Source organism: Lepisma saccharinum, chromosome 17 (assembly GCF_977018435.1).
Source record: "Lepisma saccharinum chromosome 17, izLepSacc3.1, whole genome shotgun sequence".
NCBI lineage: Eukaryota > Metazoa > Arthropoda > Insecta > Zygentoma > Lepismatidae > Lepisma > Lepisma saccharinum.
This window is the reverse complement of record NC_139245.1, coordinates 38,045,457-38,069,689: the sequence shown is the minus strand read 5'-3', so window position 1 is coordinate 38,069,689 and position 24,233 is coordinate 38,045,457. Positions and strand designations below refer to the sequence as shown.

The following is a 24,233-nucleotide window of genomic DNA, read 5'->3' as shown; positions in this document are numbered from 1 at the left end:
TGTATGTGGATGCAAACAGCCTGTATGGCTATGCCATGATGCAAAAACTGCCATATGCAGGGCTTGAATGGGTCGAAGATTTCAATATTGAAGATCTTCAGGACTTTGATGACAGTAATTATGGCCTCTTCTTAGAGGTTGATCTGACAATTCCTGATGATTTACATAACAAATTTTCTGATCTGCCCCCAATTCCTGAGGTTCAGTGCTCACCTAGCTCTAAACAGAAGAAGCTCATGATGACTCTGGAGCCAAAACAAGGCTATGTCATATATTACAAAAACCTCCAGTTCCTGATGAAACATGGTGTTCAAGAGACCAAACTTGGCAAAGTCTTAAGGTTCAGGCACTCAAAATGGTTGAAATCATATATTAATACAAACACAGAGCTTCGAACATCTGCAAAGAGCCAATTTGATAAGGCATTGTTTAAATTGATGGTCAATTCTGTATATGGCAAAACAATTGAAAATGTCAGAAAACATACCGATGTTAAAATAATTACTGACCCCAGCCTGAGCAAAAAATTAGTTGCAAAGCCTAATTTCAATTATAGAAGAATTTATGATGAAAATATGGCACTTTTCAACATGAAAAAAACAAAGATTAAGTTTGATAAACCTATTTATGTAGGGGCTGCAATATTGGAATTGGCCAAATTACATATGTTAATATTGTATTATGATGTGTTGAAACCTTTTTATAAGGATCGTGTAAAATTGATGTACATGGACACGGATAGTTTTGTTCTTGATATTCAAACAGAAGATGTTTATCAAGATATTTCCCAGCCTGAATTGTTTCAATACTTTGATACCAGTGAACATACAGAGATTCAACACCACAACAAAAAGGTGCCTGGCAAGTTAAAAGATGAGACACTTGGTGATGTTATTGTGGCATTTGCTGGGTTAAGGGCCAAGATGTACAGTTTTAAAACATGTAGTGCTGTTGTCAAAAAAGCCAAGGGCATTGGCAGAGTGACTGTTGAAAAAGAGCTTGAATTTGAAGATTATGAAAATTGCATCAAATCCCAGAATTTAATCAAAACATCAGAATCCAGAATTCAGAGTGTGGATCACTTATTGACTACAAATATTGTAAGAAAAGTGGCTCTGGACCCACATGATGATAAGAGATGCATTTTATCATGTGGCATACATACTTTACCATGGGGGCATTGTGATTTGAAAAATGGCAATCAATGTCCAATTACAGAGCATGATTTGAAATAAATAAACATGCCTATGAACTTATTTGGGTTTAAAAAACAAGGTATTATGGACCTGCCAACACCACAAGCCTCTCCTGATATAATATCTAAACTGAGTGCTTTGTTAATTATTCATCTGAACAGCATACTTACAGATGTTGATGATAAAACAGGCAAAATATTGTACATATTTAACAATAATTTAAATCATTACCAATTACCTGTAGGTGGGCAATTGCAATTTATTACAACTCCTGAGGGTGATGTTAAAATTTCAGTAGGGAGAAATATTTATAGAATTAAGCACTCAAACATGATTTCTGGCACTGTTTATACTGTTTCTGCTGGTGACTGCTTATATATTGAGGTCCCTGGATCATATGACAAGCTTATACCTTTTTTTATAGAATTAAGAATCAGATATTCAATAATAAATAACCGCTAAAACAAAAATGCCTAATGATATATTTGGCCATACAAGACATGAAGATCACAGTGATGAGATTCTGATGCTTGATGTCAGAGTCAAGAAATTAAGAAGTGATTTACAAGCTTTACAAACCACACTCAATGCCAGTCTTCAACTAGAAATTACAAATTTGCAATCACAATGCATGGACCCTCTTCTTAAAATTGATTCTGAACTCAAATTGCTGCTTCAGAAATATACTGATTTGGCCACATTGGATAATTTTCAAAGTTTGGAAGAGGCTGTAGCAGCTCTTCAAGCCAAATTTAAGACCCAGGCTAACAACTCTGAGCAATTGAAACAGCAATTGGAAGAGCAAATAAATAATGTCCAGACACAGCTCCAAACAATTGTCAAAAGCATAAAATCACAAGAAGATTTTGATCTAGTGATTTCCACTCTAAAGGAACAGATTCAATCACTCCAAATACCTAATCTGGACCCCTTGAACAATACCATAGCCGAGGTTAAAGAAAAAATTGAGACACTTGAAAATTTTATGAACAATTTGCCATCTTCTGATGCTTTGAATGCAATAACTCGGAGTGTAGCAAATATTAAGCTGCAACTTGAAACATATGAAGATTTTGGAAAAATTCAAAGTTCCATAACCCATCTTGAAGGTACAATAGCAGCAGTGCAAAGTGATTTGGCAAATGTACTAGAATCCAGATTGCCCGGTATTGTAGATACACTTGTCAGTGTCCAGCAACAAATCACAAAGCTTGAAAACCTCAACACTGAATCTGAACTATCTCATTTTCATCACTTGATAGATGATATCCAAACAAAACTTGAAATTTTAAAGCAATCCACACCCTCTCAGGCAGATATAGCCCTGCTCCAAAATGCTATGCAAAATGTGGCTGATGCTTCTGAATTAAACAATGTAAAATTGGCACTTGAATTTTTGCAAAATACTGTAACAAATCTCCCTACATCACAGGAACTTAAAAATATTAAGAGGGCAGTGAATAGGATATTGACATCAGAAGATATCAAGAATATCCAGGCAGAGATCAAACAACTTACTCAGACAGTGGCCACTCTACCAACTAATCAACATATTAATGAACTGCATGCCCTGTTTGAGGATATCAGAAGACAGGTCCATGATCTTACTGCTCAAAATTCAAAATTGGCAGTTGTTGAAAATTTGCAACAAATTGTAGCTAATATCAAGCAGCAGCTAGGGACCATGGAATCCAATCAAGCAAATGCTCTGTCTGTTTTTGCCACCCAGCTTCAAGAAATTGTACAACAATACAAGAAACTTGTTGTGGACATAAAAATAAAGCCAGGCCATGATGATGTTGTTAGGACCATCAATGAGCACCTTGAATCTGTAACAAGCAGATTGCTCACAGCAGAAAAAGAAATAACAGGCATAATCGAGAATCCAAAACATACAGTAATTCTTGAATTGTACAGCATCCCCAACAAAGAATATGATTCTCCATTTACACCAGGTGGCAAAATATATATGCTGTCCCCTGAAAATTTTATTACCAATTTTTTGTTGGGGGCACATTGAGACCAATAAAGATCAAATATTGGCTTCAACCACAGGCACACCACTACCCTACCTTATCAATAACAAATGCTGAGAACAAAGTAAAAATCAGCAGTGTAGAATTGGAGGATTTTACAGACCCCAATACATTAGAAACAGCCTATACTGAAGATGATGGCTCTTTGGAATTTAAAATACATATTGGAGACAAATTATATTTAGAAAATCCTGCAGTTTCAGCTGCTGAACACCCCATAGTTGCAATATTCTTGTTTACATATTATGTCTAGAAAAATTATTGTTGATGAATTACACAGACAGGCCCGACATAATTTTAAGAGACTCCCAGTAGTCACAAAGGGCATAGATGATTTATGGCAAAGCGACTTGATTGAAATGGCAAGTGGACAGTTGAAAAACTTAGACAAAATCAACAAGGGCTACAAGTATCTACTCACTGTAATAGACACATTTTCAAAATTTGCCTGGGCTGTGCCACTCAAATCCAAGACTGGAAAATGTGTTACAGAAGCCATCAGAACAATCATCAATCAGAGTGGAAGATCCCCGCACTATTTGCAAACAGATAATGGCAAAGAATTTTATAATTCAGTGTTTCAACAATTTATTAAAAGCCAGGCAATAAAACATTACTCGAGTTACAGTGACCTCAAGGCCTCAATTGTAGAGAGATTCAACAGAACCTTAAAAAATCTTATGTATAAACAATTTACACTTCAAGGTAATTATAAATGGATTAATATTCTTCCAGAACTTCTACATAAATATAACAATTCTGTCCATTCCACAATCAACATGAAACCCTCTGAAGTAACTTCATCTGATGAGCAAAAATTGATCAGCACTGTTTATTATCCTAGATACCAGCCAACAACAAGAAAGGCCAAATACAGGGTGGGTGATCAAGTAAGAATCAGCAAATATAAGCACTTATTCAAAAGAGGCTTTACAAGAAACTGGAGCACTGAATTATTTACAGTGGTTCAAGTTAAACCTGGGACCCTTAACACATATATAATAAAAGATCACCGAGGAGAAATTCTCAAAGGCAGATTCTATGAAGAAGAACTCAGCAAAACTAAACAGCCTGACACATATCTCATAGAAAAAATCATCCGCAGAAAAGGCAGCAAGTTATTTGTCAAATGGCTAGGACTCCCAGAACACAGCTGGATCGATGCAAACAAAATAATAATATGAACACCTGGGATGTTATAAAAAGGCTGCCAGAACCTGAACAGCAGAATAAGAGAAATGGCAAATTGCTACCAGATAATATTAGGTGTCTTATTGTTGGGCCATCTGCTTGTGGTAAAACTACACTAATGGTTGATAATTTTTTATTGGCACCCAACTGGTTAGACTGGAAAAACAGGCACTTGTATATCTTCTCTAAGAGCTTGGAACAATTAAAATATCAGCAGCTGATGAAGCTATATGATGGATTGGATATTGCCACTTTTGAACCAGATGTTAAGCCACTTCATGAATGTCTCGATAATTCTGTTGTTGTGTTTGATGACATTATATTGGATAATCAAAACAAGGTTAGAAATTTCTTTACACAGGGCCGGCACAAAAACATTGATTGCTTCTACCTGGCACAGACTTTTTCAAAAATTCCGAAGCAACTGATCCGGGACAACAGCAATTTTATATGTGTATTTCATCAAGACCATACCAACCTCAAACACATACATGATGAATATGTAGGTGGGGACCTGAGCTACAATGATTTTTCCAAGTTTTGCAGCAAGTGCTGGAACCAGGACAGTTATGGGTTTGTCACAATTGATATGACAAGAACACCCAATAGTGGCAAATACAGAAATAAAATCAACAATTTTCTAGACATTGAAACATAAATAAATAACCATGAAAAGGCCAATAATTGATGATCTTAAGTTAAGAGATTATCTTGTAAAAAGATTTAAGGGATGGAAATCAGAGAACCGTGGAATTTATGAAAAACACAAACAAACAGAACAGCCTGTAATTGATGCTATTAATAATTTAGGTAAGAATATCAAAAGTGTTACAGAGCAAAATCAAAATTTGCTCACAGAGCTTGTACCTGTAGCTGCTAGGAACATATTAGATTATCCATTCACCCCACTTTCCAGTATTCATACACCTAGTCCTATTGCTCCTAGAAGAATTGAGGCTAGTCAGGATCCTATTGAATTGGGTCTTCTTGCTCAAAAATATTTAACCACACCTAAAGACAATAAAGATGAGGGTTTTGGCTTATATGCTGACACAGAGCTTGATGGTAGCATCATACATAGAATTGGCAATTTCAGAGTAACATTTATGGGAGATGATATAATTGTATATTCAGAATCTCGACTTGGAGAAAAAGGTGCTTTTGTTAAGTATCTCGGAACACCTGGATTGTGGGAATTGATGACTAGGAAAAGGCCTGGCAGCTATACAGATCAAGATTATGAGGATTACAAAGAAATATTAATAAAATCAGATGCTCTATACCAGAACAATGATCCCACACAAAAAAAGAGTCAAGTCTAGCAGTGGAGCAAAATACAATAATTTAATCAAGCCCATATGGTCACAAATTAAGACAGGTATTGGAATCAAACAATACAACACCCTGCCTAAAGAATTTGTCTGGGTTGATGATGTCAGGAAACTTGTAGATAGGTTATTGGTGATAGCTGGGGAGGAAAATGCTGGCAACCACAATTTTTACAATGAAAAGGTTGGAATTATGGACATGATAAGCACAAAATTGTCTAATTTTATAGTGAATGACACTAAGGGGATTGGATATCTTATAAAAATTATTAATACTCTACCACCTAAATTTTGGAATATTTCTGAGGGTCGGGGCCTTGTTAATGACATTATAAACAAGCTGCCATTTGAACTACACATTCCAGGCTATCAGTATTGTGGTCCAGGCACAAAATTGGACCATAGATTAAACAGAGGGGATCCTGGTGTTAATCATTTAGATGCTGCTTGTAGAGACCATGATATTGCATACAACACACATTTTGATCTTGACAAGAGACATGTTGCAGACAAGAAATTAGAAGAGGCTGCATTTGGCAGATTTGTAAGCAAAGATGCTTCTTTGAGTGAGAGAATAGCAGCATTGGGGACCACCATAGCTATGAACACCAAACAAAAACTGGGGTGGGGGCTGTGAATATGTATATAATAAACCTACAATGAAGGCCAAGGGTGTTATGTATCAAATACCTTATGCAGGTCTCAAATCTCTTAAAACTATTGACAGTCTTTTAACCAAAAAGCAGCGCAACAAAAAAAATTCTTGTATTGCAAAAGGGCATGGTATGAAATTGTTGCTTAGTACCCCCCAATTAAAAAAATTACAGCAATCAAGAAAAAAATCACATGTAGGAGGATTCATATTTACCATCCCTGCCATCTTAGCTGCTCTCGGGGCTGTGGGGAGCTTGGCTGGGGGTTCAGCTGCCATAGCAAAAACAGTAATAGATGCCAAGAAAAATAGGGCAGAATTAGATGAGCAGAAGCGCCATAACCTGGCCATGGAGAAACAAGGGAAAGGTGTTAAGAGAGCCATGAATAAGTTTAAAAAAAACAAGAGCCGCTTACAAACCAAGATATTGAAGCTTTAATCAAGCCACTGGGCATCAAAAATTTTAGAGGTGTGTACATGTCTGATTCTTTACCAGAACAACCACTCAACAAAGAGTGTGGCATTGTTAATTTGGATAAGTACAAAAATCAGGGCACTCACTGGATCTGTTATCTTAAATATTTAAACAATGAGGCATTTGTTTTTGATTCATTTGGAGGTGTTCCACCTGAAAATTTAATAAAATATCTAAAATCAGCTAATCTTTATTACAATAATGCCCGTGTTCAAAACTTCAAAGATGTTAATTGTGGACATTTGTGTTTATCAGTTCTTAGATATATGTCTCAAATAAATAAACCATCAATTGAAGATTTTCAAAAAGCCTTGTGGTATTTAAAACATCATGGGAGTATTCCATCTCACCAGCCAAAATTCAATATTGAAACTTAGATTACATGATGATATAGTGTATCCCAAAACAATAGCTCTCAGAGCATTTTATGGCATGTACTTGATCCCTAATATTACACACCACAACAATACAATTGCAGTAGGGTATCAAAAAATTGTCATCACTCCAGGGCAGTATAATCTGTCTACTCTAAATGCTCAATTACCCAGAGGTATAGTATTAACTCAAAATTCTGTCACTCACAGAGTAGAGATTGTATCTGCTACAGAAACAGTGGATCTGGGTACTATAGGAGAGCTGTTAGGCTTTGAGAACAACACAAAACTTGAACCAGGCATCAAACACACTGCTATGAATATACCTAAATTCTTAGCCATAGAGACTCTGAATATTCACTGTAATGTGGCCGAGGGTATGATCACCAAATCAAATGGCATAGGCACTCACAAACAAACAGGCATCATTGCAACATTCAAACCTAATTCTGAATTCATGGAGCCAATCATCTACAATCCATCCCCAACATTATATTTTCCTGTGTGCCATAATAGAATAGATAATATTGAATTGATGGTCACTAATGAAAAAGAAGAATTAGTTGATTTTGCTGGAGCCACAACAACTGCAATCATAGAGATTAACATTTAAATAAAAATACATACAAAAAAAATGGAAAATATTGAGAGTTATGAGCTACAATCATTCCCCCCAAACAGAAGGACATTTGCAAATTTAAATCAACCCAACACAGAAATTGAGGTTGATCTTGATGTAGGGGATGGCTTTATACACCCCCACAGAGCAGATTTATACATCAAATTTGATGTTGTAAAGCTCGATGGTACCGATTATCCGGCAAATTCAAATATAAGATTGGTAGATAATTTTGTGCCGCATCTGTTCTCTGAAATTGAGATCAGAAAGCATGGTGTTGTTATAAACAGAGTGGATTATCCCGGCATTACCTCCACAGCTTTGGCCACACTAAAATTATCCAAAACCGAGGCTTCTTACTACAAAATAGGTGGATTTGAGGCTGGTGATAAAATATTAAGCAAAAGCCACACAGTGCTGTTCCCTATGCGCCTGTTGCCAGGATTCTTCTCAGATTACAAAGATATTATGTGGAAGGGTGGTTTAAGAATCACATTTAGAAGAGCTGCCAATGATAATAATGCTTTGATGAGGTACAGTGCAATAAACTCTACCGGGGAAGCTTTGCCTAATACCTTACCAGATGCAGGCAAATGCATTATTCAGACTATGGAGCTAAGAATCCCAGTTGTTGAATATGAAGCCAGTTATGCTCTTAAATACAAAGCTGATATAATAAAAAATCCACAAATTCCTCTACAATTTTATACATATCAATGTGTACAGAAGCCTGCCACTGGTACCTATTATGAATTTGATGCTACAAATTCATTCTCCAGTATTCAATATGACATGCCTGATTTTGTAGTGGTACTGTTTCAGACTGGAAGACACAACAACCAGGAAAAAAATTCAAGTAAATTTGATAGCTGCAACATCAAGAACATATATCTTAAAAATGGCAGAAATGAGGTATTTCCTAGAGAAAATTATAATTTAGACATGTCCAAGAATGATTTCCTCAAATTATATGAGGCATTTACATCCTTCAAAAGAGTCACTACTGGTAATACTGACATGTATTACACAACAGATGAATTCAAAGCACAGAGACCCATGTTTGTAATCAACACTTCAAAAAGAAAACAGGTTGTGGTGAATGACAGGACAAACATTAAAATTATCTGTGAATTCCATGAGGCATTACCTGATGACACTATATGTAGTGTTATTCTCATAGGGGAAAAATCATATGTTTATGATGTAAGAAATGAGAGAGTCACGGAGCAATTCTAGAGGGTCTCTGCATATTTCATTGTTTTAATATTGGATATGCAAGTTGAGGCTGGGGTCCAATTAAACTTAAACTGGAAGTAAATATGTATGTATATGGGTGTGTGTGTGTGTGTATGTGTGTGTGTATGTAGCTTTTTGGCTTAATTTCAGGTGTAGCCAAAAAAATATCAATTTTTGACAAGTTTATGGACAAAAATCTGGCTGATGCAACTTTTGTAAGTATGGGCAAATCAATCTGAGGGGGCTCATCATTTGTACACTATAGTGTCAGGGCATTTTTACAAAAAATCTTGGATTAGACAGGGTTCCACACTTGTCCGATTGGCGCATATGCCCGATTTGCCATTGTTTTAAGTATGGGCAAATCAATCTGAGGGGGCTCATCATTTGTTGTGCCTGTTATATCATCAATACAACTACTTTCGACCAAATTTTCGAAATTTTGTTTGCACATTTGTTATTTTTTTTTACCCATTTTTACACATGCATGGTAAACGGGACTGGATATTCAGTTAAAATGAAACTTTAATGCGCCCTCGTACAGAATAGGGCCCTATAACTCTTCATTCAGAGGCTACAGCGATAGGACACTGCTCTATCGGGGATGTTTATGGTATCAGAACATCATGAAAATTGGTATTTTCCAATGAGTTTCTTCGATGATTTCTGTGGGGTTACTGTGGCGCAAGACCAACAAACAGTTAATGTTTTGTAACATTCGTGGGCTCCAAAAACGCATCTCAAAGCATTCCACGTGCGCAAGATACGCCTCGTTCCAGGAAAGAAAAAATCCAGGGAGACATTCAAAGCACACGCGTCTGGCGGAAGATGTTGTAAAGGCGTGCGTCGAACAGGAAGAATCTGCAACCTGTCGATTCATATTTTCTTCTTCCCTCCCCACTCCTCTACTTATCGACTCCTTCTGGCTTAAGTCCTCTCTCCCTCCCTCTCTCTCTCTCTTTCTCTCTCTCTCTCTCTCTCTTTCTTCTCATGCAGATTTCTTCCCCTCCTCCGACATCAATTCTTACGCCATCTTCACAAACCCATAAAGAGAGAGGAAAAAACCGAAATGACTTCCATCCGAAAGTGGTCCTTTACATTCCGTAACCGTAAGAACACGTAGACTGAAGGGATGGAGACAATTGTAAAAGAGCAGGAAATGCGGTTCTTTGCGGACGCAGAGATTTAACGGTGGGAAGTCGCATTAAGGTTTGAGTTTTTGAACACGCATTCGTGCGTTGAATGGAATTCTACAGCAGAACAGCAGGTGGTTGTTTCAAAGCAGCTGTTTGTGGCTTACGCTTGCTTCAAAAAATAACTGAATCTTGCTTTTCTTCGGTTTCGCATTTCAGCTTGGCTTGTTGATATCCATTATTCTACGCCAGTCTCCGTGGCGGAGTGGTTAGCAACGCGGGCTAAGAAACGAGAGGGTTCCGGGTTCGAATTCCGGTCTGGGCATGGGTGATCTTTGTGAGTTTCCCTTCATCAATTTCATCCTCGCCTTCACGATTAGCCAAGTGGCAAAAATGCGAAGTAATATCAACCAAATCAATGAATTACTTTATTCTACGTTGCTTTATGCCACTTTTCGCTAATCGCGACGATGGAGTTGAATTGTGATATGTTGAGATAGATGCAAGGACAATCACAAACAGGTACGGACTGCACAACACATGTCCTGTAGAGGATTATACTCGCTGCAGGTCGAGACGCCAGAGCCTGTTTAGCCTGCAAAATGGAGTCCAGGGTGTACCACGTTGACGGGTTGCCCCTTACACGCTTCATTATCCTCGTAGTTCCCTCTGTAGAAGAAGAAAAACGACACAAAAAACAAGTAAAACAAACTTTTCCTTGTAGGTCGTTCACCTAATGTCAGAATGTAGAGACAGTAAAGTTTTCCTAAAATTAAGGAAGTCCACCATGCCAAATACTTCAAAGGAAAATAAAAGTTTCCATTCTTCTTCTAAGACGATCCTACAAAAGTATAAATTTCTATTCCTCACAAATTATCTTGGATTTGTTGTGTTTAGCTGTCCCATAATTCTTCTTAGTCCTAAGAGACCATAAGTCACAGAGTGATCAGAAATTTCCCTTTCTAAGTTTCGCAGACTGGAAGGTTTCACTCCCTCTGACCACAAAAAACGAATAACACTTCGTTGCTCCTCTACGATGCAAGTCAACAGTGTAGCGGCCATGTTGTACGAGATACTGCGCAGGCGCATACTGCTCGACCGTCACGACACCTTTATGGCGTGTTGCTAAGGAACCATTTTGAGTCCCGAAATACAAATTTTCGTTGAAGTTTAGAAAAAAATACTGTTATTTAATGACTTACCCTTTGTAGTTACAAAATACGGAACCACCTCCTGTCTCTTCTGTCATAATATACAATGCCACATTATCCCTCACGTATCAGATGACGAGGGTTTCCCACTGCATGAACACGACCGACGAAGCCTCCTACCTCGCTACAGCACCGTTGCTCGCTCTGCAGTCCGCACGTGTATATCAGAGCGCTCTTGCACAAATATGGCGGGTTGACCAAGCCTGATCTAGAACATTTTTACGCTGACATCCGTGGCGGAGTGGTTAGCCCAACGAGCTGCGACACCAGGGCTCCCGTGTTCGAATCCCGGCCTGGGAACCGGTGTTCTTTGTGTGGGTGTCCCTTCATCAATTTCATCATGTCATCCTCATCTTCACGGTTAGTCAGAAATGGCAGAAAGGCGAAGTAAAATCAAATAAATTAATCAATAAAACATTCTTGGACAGTAAATTCTCCGCGATCATCGAAAATATGGCGTAGTGGTATCATCGTCGCCTTGTAATCAAGTGGTCCCGGGTTTGATACCCGGTGGAGGCACATAGTGGTTCGGGTCCTACTTTCAACTGTAGGTCCAGTCCCGATTAGTGTATCTGTGCAAAAAGTAGACTTCAAACAACGATTCAATCTATGAATCATTTAAGGTCGAATGTATATAAAGGGTGTCCAAACAAGAACGCCGGATCTGAATTGCGCCTTTGTCTTGTTGCTGTTCAAATGGCGACACTGTTCTTATACAAGGGCTGATTTTTTAGTAGTGGCAACTATTTATTTTCTAGACCAATAGCATGCATTCATGGTTCTAAGCTTTTACAGGCCTTCCATTGTGGTCCGCAGCGTTGCGCACAACGTGTTGCCAGCAATGTGAAAGCCGTTGGCACTCCTAATCTGTTGATAGTGTGAAAAGAGCAATCTACTACTGTGCGGAAGCGAAGTAGTTCCTTCATCTTAGAGCTTAGAGTGAAGTCGCAGTGGTAGAGCATTTCCCATCCCCAGCGATTGAACAAATCAGCCACAGGTCCTCCTCTATGCGGCCGAGCATTGTCATGCAGAATGATGGGTGGGTTATGCATAAAGTGTCGCCGTTTTCTTCTCAGAGCTGCTCGCAGGTTGTTTTGAACTGTTTGTGACACTGTCGTGCTGTGCGACGTCTAGCGCATGCATTTTTTTAACCAGCTCCGCTGCTCCTGCATTGTAAACATCGTGACTGCATTCCGCGACCTTTCGCTCACAAGTGTTCTGTTCTTGTTGTAATTGCGCATGGGCATGGAGTGGGAAGGGTGAGTTCATTTGCTCTGAGGGAGGGTACGCATGTAACTAACCTTTGGTATAAACGACATTGGCTGGCTCCAATGCACGGCGTCGCTTTAGCCACTACTAAAAAATCAGCCCTTGTACACGGTTGTGACCTTATTTGAACGGCGTGGATATTGAACAGTTTTGGTTCCAGCAGGATGACGCTACCTGCCACACCTCGCACGAGACGATTGCCTTGCTGCAGGACAAATTTCCGGGTCGAGTCCTTTCGCTCAACGGCGACCAGAACTGACCAACGAGGTCACGTGATCTGACACCCTGTGACTTCTTCATTTGGGTTTATGAAAGCAATCCCCGACACCTACCAGAACTCAAGGAGGAAATTCGACATGTAATCGGCCAAATCGAGGATCAAGTCTATGCAAGAGTCATCAGTAATTTCGATAGAGTGGCTACATGTAGTGCAAGTCGTGGGGAATGTAACAGATATTGTTTCTCATACTTAACCGGCAACATGTACACTTTGTAATGATATAGAAATATATGGAACTTCATGATAATAACATAACTTTTTCGCGTTATTACATCCGGCGTTCTTTTTGGGACACCCTTTACTTGCTCAGCAAATATATAATCTGCGAATAATAATAATAATAATTAAACGAAATTAAGTCGTCCATAGTGGAAATATTACTTAGGGGTTGACTATCAAATTACCCTCGATCGGGAAAAAAAATCTTTCTTGATTGAAGGTGAATGAAACTCTGATCGTGAGAAACTTAATCGACAGAGGAAGTTTCAGCAAGAGAGAAAACTTACTTGACAATCGTTGAAACTCTCTCTGATCTAATTTCCTGCAACTTGTAACAATTCAGTGATAGGAAGCATGTGTTGCAGGTGTAGAAAATCTGCCGTCATCGTCGCTAATTGAGTTTTAACTCTCGTTGCTATTACATCGCCTTTCAGCACCTCCGGAACACACAATTGGCTTCCAGACGAACGATAACAAGATTGGCAAGAACTAAATAGCAGTGAGATGTTTCTCTTGTTCTAAAAGGAACGAAAAGATCCTCTGCTAATAAACGGAAATTGAAATACAGGCTGATTTCCGGCAAAGAAGCCCGTTGCCATAGAAACCCGGAGCTCCCGACAGGACGACAGGAAAAAGGACGGAGAAATGTAATCCCGATTGCCTCCCAGGAGGGGGAGCGGAGTACATTTACCATGATAGCAAAATTTTCTGGCAAATGCAGAAGATTGGAACGTAACTTCTCAAAGGAAGATACGGATCCGGAACGAGCCTTGATGGAATGGCTCCAAAAAAGTGAATAAATGCTGGGAAGGGATTTGCAAAACCACTTTAACACATCGTACACAAAATTAAATATGACTTGAGAGTTCTGCGAAACACAATTTCTCTCTCGAGCAGAAAAAAGTTTACTGTCGTACTTCATTTTTCAGTAAATTATATTCCTGCGCTTTGATACTTGCCCTGAGGATACCAGGATTAATAACGTGAGATTCCATTGTTTCTTTCCTACTAACAGCTTACATTCAAGATATTGAATTCGGTTAAATAAATCTTGTTCACGGTGTGTACCAGGTAAGCAATTTTTTGAAGTAATACAACATATGAAAAGTCCAGATACCACCACCCGCTGACTGCCATTCGAGAGAACTGGGTTCGATCCCCGGCGTGGGAGAACTGGGATTTTTCCCACCTGTTCAAGCGGCTCCGGCGCCCACTCAGCGTCGTATAAAGTAGGTACCTGGAGAAAACTCTGGGGGGTAAAGGCGGCTAGGGGCGTGGTGCTGATCACATCATCCCCACCTTCGGCCGTGATCAAGGAAGTGTGGCGCCCTAACCCCACACCCCCTATACGCGTTCATGGCGTGGTGCATAGCACAGGGGAGCACTTTGCCTTTTTACCCACCACCCACTCACTCGCTAACATAAATGTTCTCCGTGAAGGAAGTCACGAAGGCAAAGAAAATGCTAGATTACGACCCCCCCCCCTCCAATCCAATGTCTCAATAACAAAAATTATTGAATATTAAGAGTTAAACATGGTGAAAATGTTATTTTTTTAACGTTCCTTCCGTTTACAGAGGCTGAAAATACGACATTTTTCTCATACTTTAACCTCGATATTAACAGAAAAGCTTAGCTTCCCCTGAGACGCGGAGAAACGCAGCGTCTAAGATAACCTGCAGACTTCTGCCACGGAAATTCCGCGCTTTGGTTCCGCTTGTTTCCCTGTAGTGAGCATTACACCATTTCATTTCAATAGAAGCAGACAACTGAAATTCTCTTGCCGTGTTTCCCCGCGTCTCAGTGGCCGTGAAGCTGTACGCAGATGATTCAATTCCTATTTAGAAAATGTGCATTAAACAAAAGTGACATCTCCATTAGAAGAAGATTTAGTGCAGAGATTACATAAACATTTACATAAACATCTCATACTCAAAGTGCAAAATCGTAACGAACCTTAAAGTTCGTGGGATCTTACAAGTACCTAGAATGTTAACCAATTAATCAATGGGTGATGTAAGTTACTCATCATTCATCCTCTGATGAGAGCACTCGTCATTGGCATGACGAGTTAACGCTTGGCAATGCGAAAGGTACAAAATCACACTAAGGAACTAAACTACAGAAAAGACAATGGTCACTCGTTGGGTTTTGTGAACCGTTGAACCTGAATCATGGCTGGGTGTTAGGATAATTACCTGTCTATCTGAAGTATTAAGCTGAATAGAATATGCGAAGTCGTCTGTTAGCTTCTCCAATTCGTCGACCAAAGCGTCGTTCCACTTCTGACCTACTGCTCTGCTAACCACCTCTTCTCTCTCAACTCAATCCCAAAGTCAGTCCCCTCTCAGCTTGTCTCACCTCTATATCACTAGGCCATCGAGCTCTTCCTCTATGCCGAATCGTGTTATTAATTGCCACTATGCAAACCGCTGACTCCATAAACAGAAGGAACTACCTGTTTTCCTGAATGCTCAGGAGGTTTGCATTGCGCAACACTGTGCATTATAAACATGCCTCAGAGGCTTGAGACAACTGAGAAAAACAAGTGAATGCCCTGGTCAACGTGAAGCGTTCAGAGAGACTTAATAAAATAAACATATAATCTTAGGGATTGATACGTTCTGCCGCGGTGGAAAAAAAATTCCATGTTGAAAATTTAAAAGTCAAATCGCAAAGCTTGACATGACCCAGGTTCGCCAATTCCATGTTAAGTCTTTATGAGCTCCTAACGTGCTCAAAATACTCGGGAGAACTTCAGTTCGGAGAAAGGAATTTGCTGACATCAGATATTCTAAGTTGTGCAAAGTTGCATTTTGTGGTCGCTGGTCTTAGGGATTGATACGAAATGAGCTCATCATGATTCCTTTAATTTAATTTAATTTAATTAGAGGTGTAACAATACTTTCGTGTTTTCCATGTTTATTGCTGACCATGGAGACGGACGTTGCTAGGGAACTTACAGAATGGTTAGTCTAACCTCAAGAAGTACGGTAAGTAACTACTTTTAAAGAGACAGTACTTAACGCTGATTTAAGAAAACAGGCAAAAATAATTGGAATATTTGTACAATGTTAGAGCACGTACACACATAGCGTTACGTTCTAAACGCTTCAAATAGACAAACCTCGTATTTCCCTTACTCCAATACTGAATACTGAAATTTCCAAAAAGACGTTAAGAGCATTGAGAGCGCACAAAACATGGTCGAAGGTTACGTCGTCGAGCACACACGAAGTAGGAAATGACCATGGGTCACGCCGAAAGTTGCCGAGTCCTGAATTCAGAATCGTAATGTGCAAAGTTCAGAATGTAGTATTCTCTATTCACGATCTCGTGAACAACCTAGTGAATTCTGCTATAGCTTACTAACCAAATATGTCCAATCTGATTGTGTTTATCACACTACTACCGCAATATCATACAGTACATGCCCAGGGCAGTTCCTTTTACGATCATCTCATGTAGCATTAAATGTATATAAAATGGTAACGCTATCAGTTGTCTCTTTGCAATTATGTCCTTCGAAGTCAGACATATTTTTCTTAAGCTGACCCCCATATTGATTGATTGATTTTGTGTTTTAAGTCCATTTTATGCACAGTAAGACTAATCTGGACTGGACCTACACTTTATAGTGGGATCCGAACCACTGTGCCTCCACCGGGTATCGAACCAGGGATCCCTTGCTTACAAGGCAACGACGGACTCCATATTGGAGTGGTTAGAACAGTTCTCTATGACGCCAGGGGTTGCGGATTCGAATTCCGTCTTGGGCATGGGTATTCTTTGTGAGTATTCTTTCATCAATTCCATCATGTCATGGCTCATTTTCACCGTCACGATTAGCCAAAAGTTGCTGAAAAGTGAAGCTAAATAACAAAAATCAAATCATATAATTTTTGTAAGTTGTTTAGAGAAAGTCTGATACAGACTTCCATGACACAAGAGAACTGCTTGTGTGTAGTTCCGGTGAGCCTTGCCTCCAATAATGTTGAAACTATTGAAGATACCAACGATAAATCCATTCACTATCTCAGTGAGGCCCCATGCCGATGTTGTAGATGAGTGGTGATATCATCCACTGTCGAGCGCACATTGTTAATCTGTCTTCACGTCTTGCAAAAGAACGGTTTCCATTCATTCAGAAACGAGTTACGAATCTTAACCTTATAGTACTTACTACCAATGCCCATTAGTATTTGGACATGCCTACACAATTGCTATATGTTTTTAATGATTTATTCAGAAATTGGCTAACACACTAGCAATCCTGGGCCTCCCTGATGGCGCAGTGGTAGCGTCGTGGCCTTGTAATCAAGGGATCCCGGGTTCGATACCCGATTGAGGCTCATAGTGGTTCGGATCCCACTTTAAACTCTAGGCCCAGTCCCGATTAGTCTTACTGTGCTTAAGGTGGACTTAAAACACTAAATCAACCAACCAACCAACACTAGCAATCCTAAACCGGAAAGTTTATTGGTATTGCCACATCATCAAGTTTTAACATGCCCTTATTCTGGCTAAGATCAATCCACTCTTGACAATCATTACCAGTTTCCGTTAGGTCCATTCCAATATGGCTATTCCAACTTCGTCTTCCCGTTCCTTTAGGTCTTGCAGCCCAGCCGCACACCGGATCAGACACGATGCAACACGGCAAGTCACGAATGTAACCCGCTCGAATGAACACCTCCACTGGCAGGATTCGTGTCTGAACCGGTCAATGTTCCATGGCAGACTAATTGCCAGACTTGCATGTGCCAAACAAGGGAGACTTATGCGTATGCGCACCCGCGTTCCGACAGGGTTGCCAACTTATATTAGTAGATACAATATGCGCCACCCTATTCTAGTTATTTTTTATTATAATGTTAATTTATCTCCTCTCAAAATAGAGTAGATCCTTATAAATATACTTCTTATTTACACATTAATCCAGCAATAGATGAACACCCAGCAAAAAAGGAAAAGGTTTAATTCGAAAACTGATAACACATAGTTATTCGTGCAATAAATATCAATGTGGCCTGAAGAATGTTTTTCTTGTACAATTTACGATACATTTTGTACACTACATTCTTTGTCAAAATACAATATAATTTCCAATAGACCTATTTTTTCAGATAATGGATTTATGTCACTTAATTCCATAGCGCATCAATTTTGTCCTTATTGTGGTAGCAAGTCGAGGAATACGTACAATGGAGGCCTTGCTTGCAGCAGAACGATTTGCTTCTCTGGATTAAGCTCCATTTTTAACCGGTACCACACCGTCAAACCTACATATAATATGTGCTGTTAAACGATACAGTAATGAGTCACATGCAGGTGATGCTCTGAGGAGAAAGGATTCGCACATGTGCAGAGCGTTTTGTCGAATCCTGCTCCTGCAAAGACCAAATTTCACCGACGTTCAATGTTTTGTCGCAAACCGTAACAACGTGACTCCAGTCAAATGTTTCGTCCGGTGTGCGGCTGCACATAAGGGCCTCATGTTAAACCTTCACCGAGTCGGTTTGCAACAAAAATGACTATCGCGTCGTGTCGTGTCGGATCCAGTGTGCGGCTGGCCTTACCATTACGCTTATAGTCGACGCGCTAGCTACGTTAACGACCGGCTCGCTTTGAAGTCCACGGAGCCCGCCCACCAGCTCCAACAATCACGTTCAACGCAAAGTGTTGCCACACATCTAATCTCCACATCTACTCTACGCCACGTTGTCCCTCCGCGCACAAGAACCTTCCCACGGTCTCCACATTGAAGTTGCAAAGTACGGTAACAGCGTATCCACAGTAGGGATGGCCAGATCCGGTTGGTTCCGCATCCAGAACTTTCGGATCCGGATCCGTTTTGCCATCCCACATGCGCTTCTTTGGAAAGTAAGAATGTGTAAATAACATATTGTTACCTGCTAATATACATACACACACACACACACACACACACACACAAATATATATATATATATATATATATAGTGTGTGTGTGTGTGTGTGTGCGCGTGCGCGATTTGTATTTAATTAATACACTTACAAGGGAGGTCTAAGTCTCTCCCTCCGATTTCCATGAAACTTGGGAGGTGTATAGAGGCCCTCCCCCCCCTCAAATGTCAAGATGAGGAGAAATTGAAGTGAGGATCTGACCCCGAAACCACGTAAATATGGCATAGGAAGAAACAGGGGGCATAGGGCCTCTCTATACACCTGTCAAATTTCATGTGAATCGGAGGGGGACACAGGGGTCAGATGATCCCCACGTCAATTTGTCCTCATCTTGACATTTGAGGCGGGTTTTGCCCCCTAGAACAGTTTTTTAGCCGAAACAAAAAAAACACGTATTTCTTCCTTTGAGCCCCTCTATACACCTGCCAAGTTTCATGAAAATCGGAGTAGACACAGGGGTCAGATCCTTACTTCAATTTGTCCTCATCTTGACATTTGAGGGGATTTTGCCCACCAAAACAGTTTTTAGCTGAAACAAAAAAACACGTATTTCTTCCTTTGGGCCCCTCTATACACCTGCCACGTTTCATGGAAATCGGAGGGGGAACACAGGGGTCAGATCCCCACTTCAATTTGTCCTCATCTTGACATTTGAGGGGGGTTGCCCCCTAAAACAGTTTTTTAGCCGAAACAAAAAAAACACGTTAGCCGAAACAAACAAAACACGTATTCCTTCCTTTGGGCCCGTTTATACACACACCTGCCAAGTATCATGGAAATCGGAGGGGGACACAGGGGTCAGATCCTCACTTCAATTTGTCCTCATCTTGACATTTGAGGGTGTTTTGCCCCCTAAAACCGTTTTTTAGCTGAAACAAAAAAACACGTATTTCTTCCATTGGGCCCCACTATACACCTGCCAAGTTTCATGCAAATCGGAGGGGGACACTTAGATAACCTCCCTTGTTAGTCTTACACTTTGTAATTATATAACACTGCATATATTATAATGATTTATTTTAATTTGTTAAACTGTAACTGTAGAACAATTGTATAATTTTTGTATAACATTTCTATCTTGTTATATGTGTTAAAGGTTTCATCCTGGAATGGAATGTCTCACATTTATGTGTGTTTTCATTTCCAATACATTCGAATGAATACATATTCGTTTCAATGCCATTTATAATATCACCTCTGACATTTTATGTTAAACAAGTAAGATTATTTTTGTTCACGAGTGTGTTAGCCGATGCGTAGCAAAGTATTTTAGGAACAACACTTGAAAAAAATTCTTGTAGGACTAACTAATGAAAAATTTCTTTGTAATCGAAGATCATAATACCTTTTAAGGTGTGGTAATATTATAATGGGATTGAGATACGAAACTCTCGGATCCTAATCCGGATTTTCGGATCCGGAACTTTCGGATCCGGATCCAGATCCGAAACTTTCAGACCCGGATCCGGATCCGGAATTTTCGGATCCGGATCCAGATCCGTAACTTTTGGATCTGGAACCGGATCCGGATCCGTTTGACCATCCCTAATCCACAGTCATGTGACTGAGACTCCACGTGGAGTAGACGAGCAGAATGACAGCTGCGCCCATTGGCTCAAGGACTCCACGTGGAGTAGACGAGCAGAATGACAGCTGCGCCCATTGGCTCAAGGTTGAGTGTGATTGGACGAAAACAACTCGCCCGCTGTTTATCACCACCCACGTTTGTGGCGGCGAGTTTCTTTAGTCTTCGACGTTAACGAACAAAACGCGTGGACTATACCAACAAGTATCCTCTCCCTTGCGTGCTACATGTTCTACCAAACAAAGTACTTTTTTTATATTCAAATGTTATATTTTTCATTCGTCGGTTGTTTCATCTCAGATCCAAATACCATTCTTGAGATTTATTTTACTCAGATATATGATATTTAAATATCTTAAAGAGTATTTTTCCGCATTTAATTTATTCCTACATAGAGCCATCTTACTTTCATATAATTGTTCGTTCAGAGGGTGACGAACCCCGTGAGGAATAGTGACACAGATGGAATTCTAACCTCTGGGCTAGAATTATGACTATGGCGTGAATATTGCTTTTCATTCGTACCTTCCCTATTTCAGCAGTTGTCATAACTAGCGATTAAGATCACCATTAAATTAGAGCACAGAAAAGTGGCGTACATGAACTATACTAAAATAGGCAAGCTGCTAGAACGATAAGTAATGGTGGCTGTTCTTTTTTTCCAGTGGAAGTGCTGTTCCTTGTATGGGGCATCCGCCTGTGTATAGTCGTGAGAAAAGCCCCATCTGAGTTCAACGAGAGCCGCTTCATATCGATGGCAATATATAATGAGTTTCTTCTGTCTGTCTTCCTCAACGTTTCTATGTAAGTAACACATTTTTCCTATTGAGATAATGCAAATGGTTCCATTAAACGTAAATGTGTTGTGTTTACCTGGAGAATAGTTACACTGAACTCACATTCTTAAGAAATGTATTTTTTATAGTGGTAAACTTGGAAAACATGATACAAATACGCGGGAAATAGCTTTAACTCAACTTCAGAATATTTCTAGAAATTGTGGAAATTACTATTAGTTTCAAGAGACACTTGCCGCATAAGGACAAGACAAAGGAAACACACATCCCCTGCAGAGGATTGTTCTGGATAGGTTTAGGCGCCACATACTCGTTACCCTGTAAGTAAGTAATACGGTTCCAGGGAAGAGAGAGCAACTTTTGGTGCCTTCCCAAAAGCCCACCCTTCCCTAACTTGGCATTTATACGGGTTGTCTTGGTTAAAATGACTTTGTACGTCAGTGCACTTATTGTTATAAGAGGAAGTTGACAATTCACCACCCTGTTTTTGAAGTCAAGCGGAAAGAAGCTGGGCAAACACGGCAGTAGCACTGTCGCACAAGATTAGAACAGCGGTTTCTGCAAGAATGACATTTCAAAAAGTCATACACAATAATACATCGGCTTGTACGACATTATTGGATTCAAGAAATCCTGCTTGTTGTTTACATCTACAAATAATGTGGTAACATACATTATGGACGTCATGCAGTAGCCAGAGGGCCTCCCCGATGGCGCAGTGGTATCGTCGTCGCCTTGTAATCAAGGTGTCCCGGGTTCGATACTCGGTAGAGGCACAAGTTGTTCGGATCCCACTTTAAACTGTAGGTTCAGTCCCGACTGGACATAAAGTGGACTTTAAACAACAAATCAATTCAATCCAATCCAATTTTCCAGATCAACAGGTCCACTACGGAAGCAATAGAGTAGCCAAAGTAACAGCTCAGCAGATCCCTTATTGATGCAATACAGTACTCAAAGTAACAGCTCAGCAGATCCATTATTGATGCAATACAGTACTCAAAGTAACAGCTCAGCAGATCCATTATTGATGCAATACAGTACTCAAAGTAACAGCTCAGCAGATCCATTATTGATGCAATACAGTACTCAAAGTAACAGCTCAGCAGATCCATTATTGATGCAATACAGTACTCAAAGTAACAGCTCAGCAGATCCATTATTGATGCAATACAGTAGTCAAAGTAACAGCTCAGTAGATCCATTATTGACGCAGTGAAGTAGGCAAAGTAATAGCTCAGCATATCCATTATTGAAGATATGCAGTTGCTAATATATCAGATCAATAAGTGAATTATTAATGCAATGCGGTAGCCAAAGTAACAGCTCAGCAGATCCCTTATTGGCGCAATACAGTAGCCAAAGAAACAGTTCAGCAGATCCATTTTTGACGAAATGCACTAGTCAGGTTAAGAGATCAGTAGATCAGTAGATTGTTTTTAATCTATGTAAACCTTTTGTAATTGGGGCCAAAGTTCTGTTATAGGTGAAAAATAAGTACATTTTAGGCGCTATACAGAAGCCAAACTGTCAGCTCAGCAGATCTATTATTGACGCAATGCAGTAGTCAAAGTAACAGCTCAGTAGATTCATTATTGAAGCTATGCAGTAGCAAAATATCATATCAATTGGTCCAATATTGATGCAATACAGTAGCCAAAGAAACAGCTCAGCAGATCCATTATTGACGTAATGCAGTTAGCCAAAGCATCAGTCCAACTGATCCTTTATTGAGGCAATGAAGTACCTAAAGTAACAGATCAGCAGATCCATTATTGAAGCAATGCAGTAGCCAAAATATCAGATGATCAGGTTCATTATTGAAGCAATGCAGTAGCCAAAGTAACAGCTCAGCAGAACCATTATTCAACAATGCAATAGCCAAAGTAACCGCTCATCAGATCCATTATTGGCACAATGCATTAACCAAAATATCAGATCAACAGATCCGTGCAATGCAGTAGCCAAGGTAACATCCCAGCATATCTATTGTTGAAGCAATGCATTAGCTAAAATATCAGATCAACAGTTCCATTATTGAAGCAATGCAGTAGCCAAAGTAACAGTTCAGCAGATCCATTATTGACGCAATGCAGTAGAAAATGTATCACCTCCAGAAATTTATAATTCACGCAATTCAGTAGCCAAAGTTTCAGATCAACAGGTCCATTATTGAAGCAATGCAGTAGCCAAACTAACAGCTTGGAACGTACATTATTGAAACAATGCAGTAGCCAAGATAACAATCAGCAGATGCATTATTCAACCAATGCAGTAGACAAAGTAAGAGTTCAGCAGATAAATTGTTGAAGGAATGCAGTAGCCAAAGTAACGGCTCAGCAGATCCATTATTGAAGGAATGCAGTAGCGAAAGTAACAGCTCAGCAGATCCATTATTGAAGGAATGCAGTAGTCAAAGTAACAGCTAAGCAGTTCCATTGTTGATGCAATGCTGTAGTCCAACATCTCAGCAGATTCATTATTGAAACAATGCAGTAGCCAAGATAACAATCAGCAGATGCATTATTTAACCAATGCAGTAGCAAATTATTGGCTTAAAATTAATCCTTGAACTCTCGTTATGAAGCCCATACGTCAAAAGTGTTGTCTTCAAAGGACCTTGATATACATCTCCAGCAGGAACATGTTTCCAGGAAGGTCTGAAACGTTTCTCCCACAAATTAAT

The 24,233-nt window shown here is 39.7% G+C and overlaps 1 protein-coding gene across 1 annotated transcript in view; it reads left to right on the top strand.

Annotated features, from left to right (window-relative positions):
- LOC146001273 (metabotropic glycine receptor) overlaps positions 1 to 24,233 on the top strand; it is a 981,963-nt gene that overhangs the window by 890,496 nt on the left and 67,234 nt on the right. Inside the window, exon 9 of the mRNA XM_083138577.1 lies at positions 21,416 to 21,554. Coding sequence (XP_082994703.1) covers positions 21,416 to 21,554 — 139 coding nt within the window. The remainder of the gene's footprint in view (positions 1 to 21,415; positions 21,555 to 24,233) is intronic.